At 50.0% G+C, this 19,133-nt stretch overlaps 1 protein-coding gene across 2 annotated transcripts in view; it reads left to right on the top strand.

Annotated features, from left to right (window-relative positions):
- ZFAT (zinc finger and AT-hook domain containing) overlaps positions 1-19,133 on the top strand; it is a 191,625-nt gene that overhangs the window by 132,989 nt on the left and 39,503 nt on the right. For both annotated transcript variants that reach the window (XM_047074221.1, XM_047074220.1), the window contains one exon: positions 13,496-13,634. In XM_047074221.1, coding sequence (XP_046930177.1) covers positions 13,496-13,634 — 139 coding nt within the window. The remainder of the gene's footprint in view (positions 1-13,495; positions 13,635-19,133) is intronic.

The raw sequence follows: 19,133 nt of genomic DNA, 5'->3' as shown, positions 1-19,133 counted from the left end.
CGAGGGGCTCCAACTCACAAACCTGATGATGACCTGAGCCGAAGTCAGACGCTCAACCGACTGAGCCACCCAGGCGCCCCTTAGACATTTCTTTAACACCCTTTTCTGTGTACCCACTCTGTGCCAGGCACTATGCCAGGGGCGGGGGATGTCAGGATGAAGCCAGGCCTCTGTCTGCCAGGCTCACGAGTCTGTGGAGAGCCCAATGTGTATAAAAAGCAGCAGCAAGCGTATTAACCGCTACGAGAAAGTTATGTACTAAGTGCCGTGAGAGCCCTGAAGAGCAGCTAATTATTCCAATTCTGTCATTTTGTAGAAGCCGTGATTCAATGGCATTAATATAGTATCATCCTGTTATATAAAACCTATCGCTTTGAAAACCTACAGCAACCAGAAAGTTCCCTGATATCCACAAGTCAGAGGGAGATAGTGTAATCCCATGTTGCATTCCCGATAATGGGATGAGTCCCAGACATGTTCACAGTGTGTCCACTTGAAGCCAGAAGAGGACACCAGGCAGCTGAGCCCACAGAATCCATAAGGGGCTTAGATGCTAACTTGAACAAAAGTGGTGTTTGGATGAGGTCAGCCAGGATGTGGCTATGTAAGTAATTTACTCCCGGATTCCAGTCTAAACTTCGTGAGCAAGGGAGTAAAAGTACGGAAATGATCTCAAACAGGCAGAATGTTCAGAACCACACGTTTACACACAGTCCAAATCGGTCCTCAGTCTGAAATTCTCAGTGTCCTTCAGAACGCTGAGTCATCTGGCATTGCTTATGGCTTCGTGGCTTTCTTTCTACTATAACTTCTATTACCCGGGAGATGGTTTCACCTTTCTGTGGAAATTTCCAGCAGAAGTTGGCATGTTTAGTTAAGTATCTAGGGGCAGAATAAAGAAGGCAGGTGGACTGGTCCCTTTTATGATAGTCATGTGCTGGGCGTTACAGCAGTATTTTATGTAACAGACATAAAATTTATACATAAAAGTTACTTTATTTTGCCTCAGAACTTCTATATTGTAGGAATGATATTACCATTTCACAGATGTGGACACTGAAGCCTGAGTCCAGCTCAGTAACACACTCAAGAGTGATGCAGTAGTAAGTAGTGAAGCTGCCTCTTTGTAGACAAAGCTGCTCTTGTCCGGGACTCTACGCCTTTCTCATTGTCATCCCAAGCAGAGGGACATTTTTGCCCCCTTGTCCTTTTTTCCCCTCACTGCTCTGATTATATAAGCCTGTAGTTCTGTGTTGTAGCTGTCAGAACTTAAGCAAGATCTTTGAGCAAGGTGCTGACCGAGTACAAATTTAGGAGGCGGAACATTTCCCACATTCAGTGGCAATTGCCAAACCCGTGGGATCAAGAAGGCACGAAGCGAAGGGTGGGGTTTCTGTTCTGGTGTTTGTTTTGCTTTTTAGTTCTTAATTTGCATGAAAGTGAAGAATCTGGGATTACTCTTTTTTTTTTCTTTAAGCACTTTTGTATGTGTGTGCGTGCGTGTGTGTGTGTGTGTGTGTGTGTGTGTGTGTGTAGGTGTATGAGGAGGAGGAAGGTCCAAGACGAGGAGGGGGGGGCGGTCAGCCATTTATTAACTTGTTTGAGCTGAAATGTCTCTGCTGAAAACCTGTAATGCTGTCTTCAGCTTCCTGGTATTTTAGATTTCTTAAGCACTTCGGGGGGAAAAAATGGAAATTGGATTGTCTTACGTTAAATTAAAATTCTGTCTGTCTAGCAGTGAGCGGTATATTCTTTGGAAATATTACATTTTTGACAGCACAAGCGATTACAAAAAAATCAATAATCCAAGAACGCTGAAGAGTCTTCTAAGCTCTGGCAAGAAAAGCAATTAGTGTGGATTGATTTACTGTTATTTATTGTGATGAGGTAATTGCCTCAACGCAAGCCTTTCTTGAACTTGTGGTACCCCACGGTTTAGAAACATTTATTCTTTTAAATTGTTTAATTTATCTCTGGCCTCATTTTATAACAGAGATGGCTTCACGCTTCTTAACGGATGTGATGACCTGGCTGTCTTCTCTCCGGCTCCTCAAGCCCAGGCTTGGTTTTGTCCCTGTCACGGCTGAGCCTGGAATGAAGTTCCCACCTCGTGTGCTCAGGCCCGTAAATCCTGGAGAGATGGGGACGGAGACAGAGATCACAGGACTCTTCTCTCCTGCACAGGCGGAGCAGGGCGGCCTTGCCTGCTGCTTCAGACTGCAGGCCATGGGCGGAGTACCCAGTCGGCCGGGATTGTGTGCCGCCCGCGGGACGAGGAGAGGGCGCCATACTCTCATTCGCACAGACAGCATCGCTTTGAAATCCCTGCTACAAACCTCTTTAGAGGCTGCCCGTCAGGGACAGAAGCCCGTGGAAGGCTGCCTGCTCCTTGGGGAGCAGCCTTTTCCTTTCTGGTGTGTGTGTCTTCACTTCCGCCTCCGTGTTTCTTTTCGCCCTTGTGTGCATCCCCTGTGACCGTGCATCGTTAGGCTCTTTGTGTGTGTGTCAGTCTGGGGGCAAATGCTCTTTGGGCATTTCCCTTATAAACATCGCACGTGTCTTGTACTGGCCAGTCTTGGTCCTTTTTCTTTCCTGTTGAGTGGCTCACTTCCCACTCCCAGGTGCAGGTGCAGTCTTCGGTGATGGTCCCTCCTGGTGTTTCTCTTGCTGCAGGGAGAGGGGCCTGCATGTGGCTCGGCTGGAATGACCCCCCAGAGCAGTCTGTGGGCACATCTTTGCATACGTATGAAACATTTCAGTCTCCCAGCCCGTGTCATCATCCAGAAGGTTCTTGAAGGGCCACTAGCTTTGCTGGATGACCCTGTGCGGGTAATGGGACTTGGCAGTTTATAGATTCCAAGCGATGAAGTTTCTCTGAGTAGAAAGTTTCTCACAGGCACATTTACCACTGGGTAGGGAGTTTAAGTCGGCAGCCGTCCAGTCAGAGGCTTCTGCTTTTGCATGCTTTGTTTTGCGAGTCTGGGGGACCCGGTACTCTCGTTGGTTGTAGTGGGCGACCCAACAGAAATGGAAGGATGTACGCCCCGGCACCTGAACTTGGGGAGCTCACGGTCAGCCTGGGAGGTGACGCCAGCTACCATTGGAGAGTGGAGGGTGGAGGGTGGCATAAACACGGTTTTCCGGAGTGTGCGCCTTGGGACACTCCTTCCTTGGGATCCTGTAGGTGTCGTGTGGACAGGATACAGCGATTCTTAAACTTATTTGACCGGGGCACCTGGGCGGCTCAGTCGATTAAATGTCTGACTCATAGTTTCGGCTCAGGTCATGATCTCACAGTTCATGAGTTTGAGCCCCACATCGAGCTCTGTGCTGACAGTGCAGAGCCTGCTTGCAATTCTCTCTCTTTCTCTCCCTACCCCTCCCCTGCTCACTCGCTTGCTCGCTCTCTCTCAAAATAAATAAATAAATAACTTAAAAAACAAAACTTATTTGACCACAGAACCACCTTCTCTTTTTTTCTATCCCCATTGTACCTCCCAGCATTTGGGTTTTATGGAACGACTTGGTAAATACTGGTTATCAGAGACTCCAGAAGTAAAAAAAAAAAAAAAAAGCCACGATGTCCCCGGCCAGTCCCTGCCACTCCTGCGGCTTCTGAGCCCACTGCGAGGTGGAGCTCAGATCTTCCAGAGGGCTCCGTGCGCCTCCCTGCCCGCCCCATCCCCCGACATGCTCCCCACCTCTCTCTGCTGCACACCTTGCCCTGCACCCCGTCGCCTCGCCCGGCTTCACACCTGCTCCTTGTCTTCCCACCGCTCTTCTCCCAGAAGGCCGTGCAACTCGCTCACCTCCTCCCAGGCTGGGTTCACCTGCTTTGCTTCCCTCCGTGAAGCTTGATCTGGCCGGTCACGTGTGACTTGTTTGTGATGCTAGAATGCGAGCCCCGGGAGGCCCCGTGTTTTAGTTTTTGTTCTGTTCTCAGCACGTAGGCAGCCCTTAACAAATATCTGTTGAGCGAACCAGTGAGCAAATAACAAATGCTATGGAACTTCGGTGTAATAGCTGCATCATGGAAGACAGCAAGGTGGAGGCGGAACTCTGAGCTCCTTTGAAGGCTCGTAGCCACGGAGACACGGGGTTTAACGGCTCTTCCGTTGCTGGGCCGGCCCAGCTCGGGTCTTCACTCTGTCCTGAGTTCACTGCCAGGCCTCCAGCCCACGGGGCCCTCCTTCTCTCAGTGTAGTGAGGGCCAGTGAATCCAAGAAGGGGCACAACACGTGTACGTGCTTTAGCACTGAGATGCTCAGTCCCGGGGAAGTCCAGCATGGTCCCAAGGGCAGAGGATTTTTCACATTCGCCCGAGGCCGTAGGCCCGCTGCTGTGAGTCAGGCCCTGTACGACGGGGAGGCTCCGCGCAGCCCGTTAGGAGTTGTTCTTTTAGCAAAGAGCAGATTTAATATTTGTAAATGTATTGTTTTCTTATGTAGGGCACAGAAAGCCTTGCTTCATTATTGTATTATGTTCAAGAAATCTCTCAGTGGAGATTCCGTTCAGAGGGAGTGTGGGTATCTGGTGTGCATTTTAGAAATCTGTGGAAATACAGGCACGGTGGCTCTCAACTGGGTCTACCCTGTAGTTTTGGAGGTAGCTGCTAGCAGGCAGTCCCGCGGGCTGTCCACACGGCAGGCTGTGCAGAGCCAGGGCCCTGAGGCAGGACCGATGGGAGGCCAGGGCAAGACAAGGTGAGTGGTTTGTGCTACCAGAACTTCGTGTGCTGCAAATCCTACCCTGAAAACAGCATCACCTTGTTGATCCTGTGAGCGGAACCAAAGTCCTTTGCCAAACTGAAAATCTCAGAGGAAAAGTTGCAGAAACTGTCCATCCAGTCCATCAGCAGGGAGACTGCCCAGAAGTGGTGTTTGTTTGCTGCAGGCCTGCGGTGGGCAGGGCACCAGCTGTGCTGAGGAGAGTGGCGGGCACCTGGGCTTTGGAGTCAGACCGACCTTAGCTCACACCCTGGTTTTTGCCGGGGAGCAAACCGCTTACCCTCCCAGGCCTTTGAGTCCCCAGCTGTAAGGAGAGAATCGACGTGTCTTCCCAGGGCGGTTGTGAGGCGTATGGTAGAGACCCAGGGGTCACAGTCTTCATCGCCAGTGCATTCTGGTGCGCCTCCTCGCTCCGGTCTTCCGTTGTTCCAAAGGCAAACGTGGAGATTCTAAAATCCCACGTGCAAAAAGGAACACCACTCTTACCTTTCCTTTGAATGATGCGGTGTGCCCAGAGTTTCTGTGTCAGAACAGTCGACGATAACAATTCGATGAGCGTCTCCACGCAGGCTATTCTTTTCACGTGATCACTCCTCCTTGCGAGCAAATGAAGAAGCGTGCCCAAGGTACCCAAATGTTTGGCAGCGGAACCCCAACTGAGTGCAGGTGTGTCTGGCTCCAGAAAGCCCTGCCACTCAAAGGTGGTGGTGAGAAAGGTCCTGGGCCCCAGAGCTCTCCAAAGCACATGGTGGGGAAGCATCAGTCGTGATTATTGCTTTCCAGAAGTAAAATCCAGGTAGGGCCTCAGTTGGAAGAAGCTGTCACTTCCCATCTCGTGGGATTTGGCAGGAAACAAGGTCCCCAGACTAAGGCCTTGAGCCATCGACACTCACTGAGTCTTGGGCCAAAGTCAAGCTCAGGGCCTGGGCCAGTTGTTTTTTTTTTTTTAATCTATTTAATTTCCCATTTACGTGTCTCTAATTACTTAAAACATGCATTCTATTCCAGAAATCCTAGAAAACATCGAAATTTATGAAGTCTCCATAGCCTAGTAGTGTCTGCTGCTCGCCCCTCGGTATTTCCTTCCTGTCTCCCCCGGGTCTACAGGAATCTAGACTTGGGAGCCTTCAACATAAAGAGCTGGTCTAGAGGGAGTGTTCCCAGGTCAGCTAAATTCAGTTAGTACTGAGCTTACTGCTTGCGGGCACCGTTCTAGGTGCTGTAGTAACAATGATCAAAACAGACCAAAAAGCAACAAAAGAATTCTGCCCTCCTGGGGTTTATATTCTCATGGAGGGAATAGACAATAAGCAGAATAAGTAAATCCTGTCTTCTATTAGAAGGTAATCAGCGCCATAAAGAGCAAACCAGCTCAAAGCTGTAAGGGGCGCCGGGGACAGAGAGAGGAGGCCTCACAGGAACAGTGACATCTGACCATGACCTCTTTGACCTCAGGTTGCATAGACCTTCAAAGGGGCACGCACCTGGGAGAGCCTGGGGTGCAGGTGGGTTAGCCTACCCTTCTGTGGATCTTTTCTGAGAGGATGTTGGGTGGGAGAAGACCACACAGTGGAGCTCTGATACTATAGCATCTCTGCATGGTGGCAGTGGCGGTGGTGATGGCGATGATGTTTATGGTGATAGCAATGGTGATGGTGATGTTTATGGTGATGGCGATGGTGATGTTTATGGTGATGGCGATGGTGATGATGATGGTGATGATGATGTTGATGGTGATGGTGATGGTGATGATGATGTTTATGGTGATGGTGATGATGATGGTGATGATGATGATGGAACAGATATTTTGAACATTTACTCACCCTTTCATCTGTATAACTTCTTTGGTCCCACCCAGTAATTCTGTGCTGTCAGTGTCTTCCCAGTCCCAATTTCTGAGGAGTAAACCGAGACGCCGGAAGTTCAGGTCTATGCCTGAGGCCACATGGCTAGTTGATGGTGGCCCTTGTGTAGTGAGGAGGTGGACACGGCTGTCCTAGCCACAGCTTTTGTTGGCGACTGGTACTCGCTCAGCCTTGGTTGGCGTTTAGAGACAGTGGTTGTTTTAGCTCTTGGCTGAGGGCCAACGTCAGGAGCGCCTCCTACCGCCTTACCCTCCTCGTGCTCAGAACATTTTCTGAAGCCATGTCTTCCTCCCTCTGCAGTTTGGCCACGGCTGCATTCTGTGGCCCCACTGCTACTTTCATGGAGCTTCCCTTGGCCTGCTGTCGACCTGGTGTCCCTGGTTGGGCGGTCCCCCAGAAGGGAAGCAATGGGAGTGTAGTGCACTTGCCCCACGTAACCTGGCCTCAAAAGACAGAAATGCAACTCTCTTCAGCATTTCTTCTTTGCCTGTGTAACTAAAACTTAATTGTTCTTTGTAAGTCCTGGGAGGTTGTTTTTTCTTGTTGCTAGTGTGTATTTTTTATGGTCAGTTTTCTGATTTATTTCTGTTATTTTACGCTATAACATTTGACTCTGAAAATGATCTTAGAGATAATAATAGTTAACATTCACAAAACCCTTATGGTGGGGGGCCAGCCTCGAGCCCCGGGCTCTCCTGGATGCATCCCCTCTATGACCAGGCACCTTGGGAGGGTCACAGGCTGCACCAAAGAGGAGGCTTCTGTAGGAGGGAAGGAGGGAAAGAGGGGTGACTCCCACCAGGAGGTGCTTCAGAGGATGATAGTAACAAATGTTAATGTACTAATTAATTAAGTGTAACAGTCATGAGGCCTGATGTGCCTTATTTCTCAAAGCAGACTCATACTCTTTCTTGACACATCATTTAAACCCTGTCAGGTAAATAGGGAAAGTTTTTTTTTTCCATTTCACAGATGATGTCTTAGCTGGGGTATCCCAGCCGATCAGTGGTGTGCCCAGCACCTGAACCTCAATCCCCTAGCTCCTGGTTCATTCATGCTTTCTGACTCCACGCTTCGACCTACGCTTGATGTAAAATGCTATTGGGTCATTACGAGGGCCTTTGCGCCACAAAGGTGTCCACGTTCAGATAGCCTGGTCTCCATCAAGCATTGTCGAAACTGCCTTGTACCAACCAGTCCATATATTAGGGGTTGTAACAGTCGTACTATCTCTTCCTGCAGTTGGAATCCAAAGTCACTTGGGTATCAGTTAGACTTGTGGTTTGTCTCCTTCTTTACCTCGTCTTTGTCTCTATCTCTACCTTAGCTGGTTTTTTAAATTAAGGTTATAAAGTCTTCACTTGTGGTTGTAGGTTTCACCCCAATAGTTATCCAGAACCTTCTCCCAGGTCATTATCTTTTTCCATCCTCTCCAGAGAGGGGTGGGCGCAACTCAAGGGCCAGGCTCACATCTCCATCCCTGAGCCTTTTGACATAGCTGCACGGCCATCTGCCGTCCTTGGTTACCCAGACCACAGCGGGAGCTTGCGTGGCGAGGGCCTTCCTGCCTGCCGGGCCAGCAGGGCACCCTCTACTCCACCCGAAAGCTGTCCTGGGCTTTGCAGCTGGTTACCAGTGTTACCACCTGGGACATCGCCTCATCGCCAGCTTCTCATCTGTTTTAAAACATTCCTGTTGGTGCTGACGGGAAGTTGGATTGGCCTCGCTTGCATGCAGTTAGATGCCTTCTAATCGGTTTCTCCGAGCCCAATTTCACAAGTGAGATGGGACTTCCTGTCCCTGTCTGTTTGAGGAACCAGAACCATAAATCCTCCAGTTGTGAAAAAGTGTCTTTTACCTACTTCCCTGATGTAAGTCTGAGAACATCGATTTCAGCCTCCACCAAGTCAACCGCCCTTTGTCTTTCAACTCAGATAGCTGATCTTTGGTGCACCCTTTGAGAAAGACTTTTAAAACATCATTGAAACATGACCCCAAACCCAGCTTCTGCCCCTCGCCTTCTCTCCTTGACTGGCCATGTTACTGGAATTCTTCTTAGTACAGCCACCGGGGCCACGGCCCGGTCCCGTGGACACCCGTTAGGCCTTGCCTTACCGGGTTTCTTAGTGTGTTGTCCCTGCCATCCCTGCCTCCGTGAAGGGCATTGTTCCATAGATCCCGTGACTCCACCCACGCCTGGTTCCTCTGCTGTCACTCTTTCTCATCCTTCTTCATGAGCTCATCCTCTGGTCTGTCTCTCCTGTTCCAGATGCCGCCCTCGTGCTGCTGCCCTCTTCACCTCACACACCCTCTCATGATGGGTGAATTCCATCTGTGGGCCTCTGCTACTCGCCTGTGCTCAGATCTGTGTCTACAGCTCAGAACTCTCCTCTGAGTTAGGACTCATTCTCCAACCTCTTTCTGGAAATGCCCTCTTGGGTATCCAGAGTTCTGTACTCACACCCCTCTTTCTCCTCATCCGTAGAACTCCCTCCACAGCTGGCGCAATGCCTTCCTCTTGTGTCTTCCTTGCTGGAGACTTGGGGTCATCCTGGGGGCCCACCTTCATTTTTTCACACTGCTTCTGAGTCACTGGGTCCGGCTGGTTTTACCTCCCCCATCTCTCTTAAAGCCTCTCTTCACTTTCCACTTCCTTGTGCCATGCTCTCATTTTAGGGCTTATACAAATATCTGTATCATGTATCTGTAATATACATACATACCTGTGTAAAGACACATAATCTATAATCCATATGTGTGTATTATAGATGTATCTGTGTCTCTTGTGTGCACCTGTAGCCACAACTGGACACGTGTTCCCTGCCTCCAGTCTTGTTCCTTTCAAATCCACCTTCCATCAGTTTCCAGAATGGTTAATTCTAGGTGTGAAGAAACCTGGTGGAGACATGTGTTCCTGAAGCCACGATGCTGGCATGTCCCCCTGTGATCTGGCGACTGTCTCCTGCCATCTTCTCAACCCCCAGCAGTCCCTCCCCCATTATGGTGCTCCAAGAACTGCCTACAGTTCTCCCAGCCTACTGGGTGCTCCTCGTTTTTAGGAGTTGTTGGTTAGCTCTGGGCTTTTTTATGTCTGGGAGATCCATGCCTTCCCTGATGGAGCTCCCAGGGGACCTGGTTCTTCAGGAAATAATGGCAAATGGGAAGTCAAGTCATCTCTTTGTTGCTGGCGGGGCCTGGATCCCCAAATCCAGTGCAGACCAACTGGTCAGGCTGGGAACGTGTGACACTTTTGGTGGATTCCGTAACTGTTCTGGACTGCAGTTTCCTTATCTGTAAGATGGGGATAATAATTGTACCTAGCATATTAGGTGGTTCTGAGACTTCTAGGAATTAATCCCTGCAAAACACTGAGAACTACCTGGCCTGTGGCAGGTAAAACTGTAATAATTATTATGCTTGATTGCGTTTCTTAATAACTCCAGTGTAACCCTGAATAGCAGGAATGCCTCGCTGGTGATTCAGTTTAGTTTTTGGCCACAGTAAGAACGTGGATGTTTTGTTTTACACGAACTCCGCTGCTGTAGCTGCTTCTATGTTCCTCCTGACTTTGGGGCGTCTTTGGGCCCGAAAGCTCTCGATAAAGAACTTCCCTTTGAAGATCTGCTGTCCCTTGCCAACTACCAACGTCTGACTTAGACCCCGAGTTTTCTGATTTTCTTGCCCAGATAGCATCTATGTCTCCGAACTCATGTGGATTCAGAGGATCACAGCTCTCTCTGTCCGTCGCTCTCTGTCCAGGGTGGAGCACAGTTCCACCTGCTCCCCGAAGGCGGTCAGTGAGTACATGCTTCACCACTGAAACCTCAAGACTTGGAATATTAGTAATGCAGTCAGACTTGGTGTCTGGCCGTGGACGTAGAGATGCCACGTGCCCTCTCCTCCGCCTTTGTCCCCAGCCCTGCGACAGCCCCAGCAGAACGCCCTGCTGACAAGCGGCAGCACCTCCTCATAGGTCTGAACTTGCTTTGTTGGAAGGGCCCAGATGCGGCCCAGTGACCGCAGTTGTAGGGAGAGGATGCCGAACGGAGGTTCACTGGTGATTGATGTCACCGAGAGGTTGCAGGGGGCCTGACACAGTGGAAGGGCACTGAGGGTAAGAGGCCGCAGGGGGACAGGTCTTTCTAAACCCTGGTGCCGTCGAGCAGCTGAGCGGCTTGTCACCTCCCCGCATCTTCCAGCGGCTACGATCACGGCCTGCCAGAGGCCACAGGAGGACGTGCCCTCGTGGAGTGAAGGTTGGTTAGCCTCTGAAAGCGTCTCTTTCAGCTTTAAGAATTGAAGATTTTGGGTGAAATTGGTGGTCAGTCGGTCACAGGTGGGCCTACCTGTACATTTTTTTGGCCTGTCTGCTCACGTCTTGGCAGTTTTTCTCCTCATTCGCAGTCCTGTCGAGGAGTGGGCATGGGAATACAAGTTGAAACTCTCACGGGGAAATTAACCCGCTTGGCCCCACGAAGGGCGAAATTGGCTCTGGGGCATGGAGTTAGGTCCACAGGACCATTTCTGTAGTTGCCCCTTCCTGCCTCTTATGCCCACTGACCATTCAGCCCTGGTAATAGAGTGTTTTTCGATTGTTCTTTCTGATTTCTATGTAAGTGCTAGTGTTCCAAAAGTAATTTTATAACGTTTGCATATTTAGGAGATGAAAGCATTTGAAAATGTTTTAGCTTCTATTTTAACTCTGCAAATAATGACACAGTGGCATTTTAGATTGCTTGTTCTCTGCTCAGTAGACGGATGAGAGAGCCTGGCTAATTTTTGCCTTTGTTCCGGGTCCTTTTGTTTAATAAATCCTTGTGGGCCAAGCCACGGGGTTTTCTTGCACAAGGGACTGAATGTAGCACATGCAGTGTGGCCCAGAGCATCCTATGACCACAGAGTGGCCTTGCGTAGGGTGGAGGGAACGTTTCAGGTTTTCTCACTGGATTGACTTCCGTGGGTCTTTCTCTCCAAGAATGGCCCTCCTGGGGGTAACAGCGTTTGCTTTATAGGCCGGGATGGCCCCTTCCTACGTGCTGCTGGGACAGAAAGGAGCAGGAGCGAATTCTGGAGAGGTTTCCGAGGAAGCCTGGACAAGACTCAGTAATTAGGCGAATAGTAAGAGAAAAGAAAAAGTCTAGGGTGACGCTCAGGGGTTTGCCTTTGGGTGATGAGCTGATTTTGCAGAAAGAAGAGTCTGACATGGTGTGCGTTTATTCTGAGGTGCCTGCAGAGCATCCCCGTAGAGATAACCGGGAAGACAGTTGGACATCCCTGTTTGTGGTTTGGGCGCGATCGCAACGGGATGTATATCACGCTGTCAGATTGATCACTGGGTCCGCCGCAGGAGAGCAGACAGGCCCTGGACAGAGCTCAGAGAAAGCCGGCATTTCCCGTTGTCCCATCCGGATCGCCCGGACTGTTCCCAGAGCTCCTACCACCATGGGCTGCTCCCTCTCTCCTGTTTCTGCCGGGCCAGCGAGCTGCTTGTGTTCCCAGATGGGCCCTGAATGCACATTGGGGATTCACGTGGCATTCTGCTGGACAGTTGTAGGGCTCACGGTTCAGAGGGATACTGATACTGTCTTGCCTGTGCGTCAGTGGGGGGGGATGGAACAGTGATCCAGACGTCCATCCTTCACTCTGCCGATGGCATGGCCTCACTGGGTTCCCTAAGGGGCTTGAGCAGGCACCCCTTTCCTCCTCACCACTCATTCTGGACCCCTCAAAGCAGTATGCAAGGTGGGAGCCAGGCCGCATGACCCCTTGCGTCCTTATCTTGAAAGTGCCTCATCCTGCCCAGGTGGGGGCTGGAAATACATTTACCAGGTGGATTTCCCTGATGGGGGACAGCTGTGGGTGATGCCTGTGTCTGTGCACATGCTTGCAGGTGAGTCCTGTGGAGAAAGTGACTTGGAGAAGCAGGTACATCAGGGAATTAATTGTGAGGGGAGCTACTTTGAAAGACATTTTATTTTATTTTATTTTATTTTATTTTATTTTATTTTATTTTATTTTATTTTATTTTATTTTATTTTATTTTATTTTATTTTATTTTATTTTATTATTTTATTTTTAATTTAATTTAATTTTATTTTATTTTTTAAATGTTTATTTTGGGGCACCTGGGTGGCTCAGTCGGTTAAGCGTCCGACCTCAGCTCAGGTCATGATCTCACGGCTCATGAGTTTGAGCCCCGTGTCAGGCTCTGTGCTGACAGCTCGGAGCCTGGAGCCTGCTTCGGATTCTGTGTCTCTGTCTCTCGGCCCCTCCCATCCTTGTATTCTGTTTCTCTCTCTCAAAAATAAACAAACATTTAAAAAAATTAAAAAAAACAAATGTTTATTCATGAGAGAGAGAGAGAAAGCACAGACAGGGGAGGGGCAGAGAGGGAGAAAGAGAATCACAGGCAGACTTCAGGCTCTGCACACAGAGCCCGACACAAGCCTCGATCTTACAACCGTGAGATCATGACCTGAACCAAAATCAAGAATCAGATGCTCAACCAAATGAGCCACCCAGGTGCCCCGGAAGACATTCACTTTAAAAAAAAAAAAAAAAAGGAAAATGATAGATTGCTGTGTTCCTCTTATGTTATTTTCTTCTTGGACAAGAAGTGGACAAAATGAGAAACGAAAGCGACCACATTGAGCACAGACCCTTCCTACTCAGGGGACACCTTGTGCAATGACTTGCTTGGTCCCCGCCGAGGCAGGACTCAGCATCCCGACGTTGCGTTTTTCCCTGGAGCGCATCCTAGGGGGCAGCCTGCTCATCAGGCTTTGGGGGTGTCAGACACCCCAGGGTGGGGGGTCGGTGGAGGAGGACGTTGGGGCAAGTTGCGCCCCTTCCGCTTGGGGCTCGACCTCCCCTGGGGCTCACCTTCAGTCCTTGTCCCTACAGCCCTTCCGCTGTGCCCATTGCCATTACTCCTGTAACATATCCGGCTCCCTGAAACGGCACTACAACAGGAAGCACCCCAACGAGGAATACGCCAACGTGGGCACCGGGGAGCTGGCGGCCGACGCACTCGTCCAGCAAGGTAGGCAGTGTGCCCCTTGAGAGGAGCTGGGACGTCTTGCAGCTCAGCCCCGGCCCCTGAGCATTTTGTTAGTTCCCCGTCGTCATGACTGTGCTCCACGCTCCCCGTTGGTATGTCTCGGCATTACTTGCTGCCTCCGTGGAAATCCAGGATGAGGAATCCTAATTTACCACCCTCCCCACAGCGTTCACTTGCCGGCGCTGGCTGCCTTGTGTTCTTGGTCCATGTACCTTCCTCCTGCATGAAAGTTCCTGCTCACGTGCACATTCTGTTGTCTCCCTCAGTATAACTTCCAAGGGCTGTTTGTGGTCCAGCAGCAGGTGGCCCATTTTGTTTCGCCCTGCTCCTGTTGGACATGGTAGGGTTTCCAGATTCCTCTTTTGTGGCAATTATGAATCATGCCGTGGCAAGCATATTTGTAGGTGAGCTTCTTTAGATTATCCAGAAATATTTATTGAGTGCTCAGGTTGCTTATTCATCCTGAAAAGGATAAACCATTTAGAGCATTTAAACTGAACAGAATGGATGCAAACCTCTCATATTCTTGAAAAGCCTGAGAGGTTTTTTTTTTTTTTTTTCTGCTTTTTTCAGTAAATGATCGCATATTCCCACTTGAGAAGGTTGAGCTCATGAGCTGTTGCCATACAGAGAAGTGCTGCCGTATTTATATCCGTGCCTCAGTAATTCAACTAAAAAAATGATTGCCGCACACAGTCCATCAGTTTTTACTACTTCCTGAGTCCTGTGACTCTTTGAAGCCAGAGACCGTTTTAGAAACCTGCCCCCAGTGAACAGAGATGCGGGCTGGCGCTCCCGGCTGCAGGTGCGGGCGCTCTGAGGTTTCCGGTGCGGCGCGAAGTCCCCGCTCGCTGGGATTGCCTTGAATGAATCTTCATATAAAACAAATGAATTGACCGAATCCTTCAGCACTTTCAGTGACAGGGCTGATGTATGGAGGTAGATAACGGCATAAAAACTCAGGATAATTTTAGAGCCATCCATCAGGGGTAACGGGGAGTGTGTGCCTCGTGTTTTAATGATCGTTTCGTAGAGCTGAAGACCGGGATGGTGCCGTGGGGGGTGCAGGGGCCCTGGCTCGAGTCTGTGCTCTGCTCCTTGAGTGGTGCCATCAGGGCACGTTAACCAGCCTCTCCAGCTCAGGCCCTTCGCCTGAGAATGGAGCTTCTCTCCTCGTGGCGGATGGGGTTACCTGAGCAAGCACCTGAGTGGCACGCAATACATTTTCGTACTTGTTTCCTTTTTCCTGAAAACATCTACGCCCTCTAGAGCTCTAGAGCCATTGCATCATTTTTGATGCCCCCCGCCCCCCACCCCGCCCCTCCTGCCCCGGTCCAGGAATCACAGAGGAGAGAACCGATTGCCTTAGAGTCACAGCAGATTGCTTCAGAAGCAGGCTAGACATTCCTTTTATTATCCTTCGCGCAGTTGGGTTGGATTGGCAGGAAATAGACCTTTACTGCGGCTGTTGGGACAGGCGTGGGGCTCTGATTGATGACACTATCACTGCTCTCTGCTTCCAAACTTTCATCATCGCCTTGCGGAGAATGTGCCGGTGCCGAACTGTTTCCTGCCCTACGTTTTCAGTTACCTTTCTAAGACGCTCTGTCATCCATTGGCATTCCCTGACAGGGTCTGCCGGGTTTTAATTTTTATCTTCGCAGGGGCATTTTTGGTGTCTTCATATATACATAATACATGCGTATACATATATGTATATATGTGTATGTGTGTACGTATGTGTGTATATATGTATATATATATATATATACATATATATATATACACACACGTACATGTGTACACACACACACACATATTTCCAGTGCCCCCTTCAAGGGACAAGCTGAGGAAGGAAACAACTAGATGCCTCTCTTGGCTCATAAGAGACATTACACCATTGTATTTTGGCGGGAGAATAGTCTCTGAAATGAGATCGCTGGTTGAGTATGGATACAGGTTAGGATCTTTAAGAGCACGATGCTCCCACTGTTCCTCTGTCTGAGAGCAGGCAGGAAAACGGAGGGACAACATGGGATGCACACAGTTGCTGTGTTCGGAACGCTGGGTGCTTGGGTACCACTGGAAATTTTCATCTTCTTTTGATTAATTTCGCAGAATTCTCCCCAACCTCTCCCCACCCCCACACTTGGTTTTGTTTTTCTCTTCTAGTCCCTCATCAAAAAATATCTTCATGGGACTTACTAACTTCTTGTTTTGGTATAGAGAAATATGTGTTAGAGTAACGTGACAGCAAGCTGTGAACAAAATGTACCCTTCTCAGAGTGGTGTTACGGCTTCCCCACAGGGGAAGGGACTCCTTGTCCATCAGCCCAGCGTAAGCAGTGCCACGCTGTGACACAGGCAAAGCCATCAGCTGTGGGCAAAGGTTCTCTTACCCACGATGCTCAGGGATTTGGGAAGGATGTCCACATGTGGCACTGTGCAGGAGGTAGGGAGGAAGGCCTAAAAGGCAGAGATGTTTCCAGGTCAGATATTTCTGTTCCTTGCCAGTTTCTGGGGGAAGGTTCCCCGGTGGTCTCTGTGGAGTCGGGGTGATTTTCAGTGGGCTCCTGAAGGCCTCTGGAGTGGCGGCTGCTCGGGCGTCCACCCGTCGTGTTCCGTAAATGTTTACCAATGAATGGGCTGTCTCAGGGGCAGGGAGAAGGGAAGCCGGTTTACAGCGTTCGCCAGCTTCTGTAGTGGAAATGGTTGTGCTGTGGCCAATTTTAAGCTATCAGTGTGATGTCACTGAACTGGACGGAGATGTGCACAGCGGCTTGCGAGCTGGTGGCAACTGGCTCCCGCCCGCCACTGGTCCCCAGGGCACAGGGGTGACGATGGCACCCCTTTGGGACCCACAGTCCCCTGAGAACTCTGGTGCGTTTCGGTAATGAGACTTGCCCGGAAGGCCGTATCGATGTGTTACTACTCCCTGCTTATATTTGGTGTCCTTCTGATACTTCGAAGGCAGATTGGACAATCTCTTGCTAATTTTCTTAGCCCGTCGCTTGTTCGTTAATATGGACGTGAGGCATTTTCCCACACAAACACACATTTTCACGTCATGTGGCTGCAGCGGGCCCGGCCCTGTTTCCTCTCGGAATCTGCCTGAGTTAGTAGCTCAGGGGCCGCTTCCCTAGGTCTCGGGCTGGGGGCTGGCTTCGCTTCACAGGCCGTTAGCTCCGTCCTGAGCTCACCGCAGGACACAGGTGGGACTGGCAGGCTGCTTACTTCCTTCCCAGTGACCTCAGAGCGGCCCCGCAGGTCACTCCAGGTTATTGGCGTGAGCACAGGCATGGGAGTCCGGGCCCCGGAGCCAGTGTGGCCGATCGCTGTGGCGCTGGGACGACTCGCTTAACTTCTCTGAACGTCGTGTTACGTGTCTTCGAAGACGAGGTGCTGATACTGCTCAACAGGAGTTGCAGAGATTGGATCCTACTCTCTAAGGTCCCAGGAGGTGCCTGACACGTAGTGCTTGATAAATGGTTCAGATTGACTATTGTGTTTATTCCCACGTTCCTTGGTCACCATGTGTCTTTTGTGCTCCTAGTGTGCCCGACATTGTGCTGGACCCTGGGATGTGGTGGCCTTTATCGTGTTGTGGCCTGGGTTGCGGACGAAGGCTGGGAAGCTCCTCCAAGGCCCTGTGTTCTGGCTGTAACAGAATGTGTGTTCCTTCCAACAGTTACCCACGCTGCTCACAGGAGGAGAATTCGCTGCTTCTCTGTGGTGCTGACCCTTCTCCCCGTGGCCCCACTGTTCGAGGGTCATTGAGGCTGGGGTGGCGATTGGGATGAGGGGCAGCAGGAAGAGCAGGGCTCGAGGAGAAGGCTGCGTTTGCGGCATCTGCTAAAATCTTGGCGTGATTTTGAACTACCCTAATGGAAGAGTGTAAAACTATGTGCATATGCACCTTGGATAGATATCCATACCTTGGCTTTTCACACCAAATCCAGGGCAAATAGCATAGAAGAAAATCCAGAAACTACCAGGTTACACAAAAGTCATTGATTTGATTTGGAGACATTTTAATTTTAAAATTGTTTTTATTAGGGCCCGGATTCCATACCTGACTGGCAGGTGCTTCCAGTGATGTGATGTCATCGCACCGTGTTATTGCTCTGCGTTCCTTTCTCTCTCAGAGGTCCTGTGAGGTCGGCATCGTCATTCCTGTTTTCAAGAGAGGAAACACGGGTGGGAGAGTGGTCAGGCCAGGCCACAAAGTGGGCGAGGGCCCAGCTGGTCCCCCCTGAAGCTTGTCTCACATTTGCACTTGTTAAGGAGGAAGAGGAGGAGGAAGCATATGGTCCTGTTCTGGGACAGTGATTGGCTCGCATTCCATAGTGGTCACATGATCCTGTGTCAGAGGGTCTCGCACACACAGGCTGCCGTTTACTCTTTCTGAGTTTTTTTGTCTCCAGGTCTAGTTGCTGATCTAGCTGCTGATCTGATGATCTGGGGTTTGAGAGAGATCCAGGTAGTGTTCTGACAGCATGCTGTGTGACCAGGGGCCTCCACGTCATGCTTGCATAGGATTTCCACTAGACTGCTGTCCTGGGCGCGTTTCCTCGTTCTGGGCTAGGGCTCTGCCGGGTCTCAGGACAGGCACTGGATTAAGAGACAGCAAGAAGTGGGGATTTTAACAAAGTCCGGGTCCACATTTTGCTTCCTAATATTGTATCATCACATTGCTCTGTATCCAGTTTCCTTTGATAATTAAGCTCATTTGTCACAGTTACTGTCTAGCTGTTTGTATCGGTTTCTTACCGCAGCTGTGACAAATGGCCACAAACTTGCTGGTGGGTTAAAGCAACACAGATTGATTATCTTAAGGTTCTGAAGGTTAGAAGTCCAAGACAGGTGTCACAGGCTCAGGTCGAGTTTGCTAACACATGTGTATTCCTTCTGGAGTCTCCAGTGGAGAGCCTGTTCTCTTGCCTGTTCCAGCTTCTAGAGGCGGCTCACATTCCTTGCCTCAGCCCCTTCCTTCTTCCACTATCACGGCCGCCAGTGACAGTAGAGGCTTCTCTGTGACCTCTCTTGTGCCTCTTCTACAGGAGGACCCTTGTGATTACATTAGTCCCGCCTGAATAATCCATGCTAATCTCCCTGTCTCAGGAGCCTTGATGAATCACGACCTCAAAGTCCCTTCTTGCCACACGAGGTGACCCTCCCATGTTGCAGGGATCAGGATGTGAACCTTTCTTTTTTCTTTCTCTGTGTTTATTTATTTTTCATTGTAATGAAAACCTCACACACCTGTCTTTGTTGTGTATCCGGGCACATTCCATTCCAGACCATCAGCTCCTGGGGGCCAGGACCCCCACCTGTTTAGTGTGGGCTCACAGTGCCCCTAGAGCCTAATCCAGTTTACAAACAGGTCCCCACTGCTTTTTTTTTTTTTTTCCAGCTTTACTGAGGTATCGTTCACAAAGCTGTAAGATATTTAGGATTCTCACCATCCAGTCGGCTGACACA

The sequence above is a fragment of the Lynx rufus genome, unplaced genomic scaffold (genome assembly GCF_022079265.1).
Source record: "Lynx rufus isolate CCGP_SWC_20201006 ecotype Redwood Valley unplaced genomic scaffold, mLynRuf1.p SCAF_12, whole genome shotgun sequence".
Lineage (NCBI taxonomy): Eukaryota > Metazoa > Chordata > Mammalia > Carnivora > Felidae > Lynx > Lynx rufus.
Note: the sequence above shows the minus strand (reverse complement) of the source record. Positions and strands in the feature narration are given on the sequence as shown.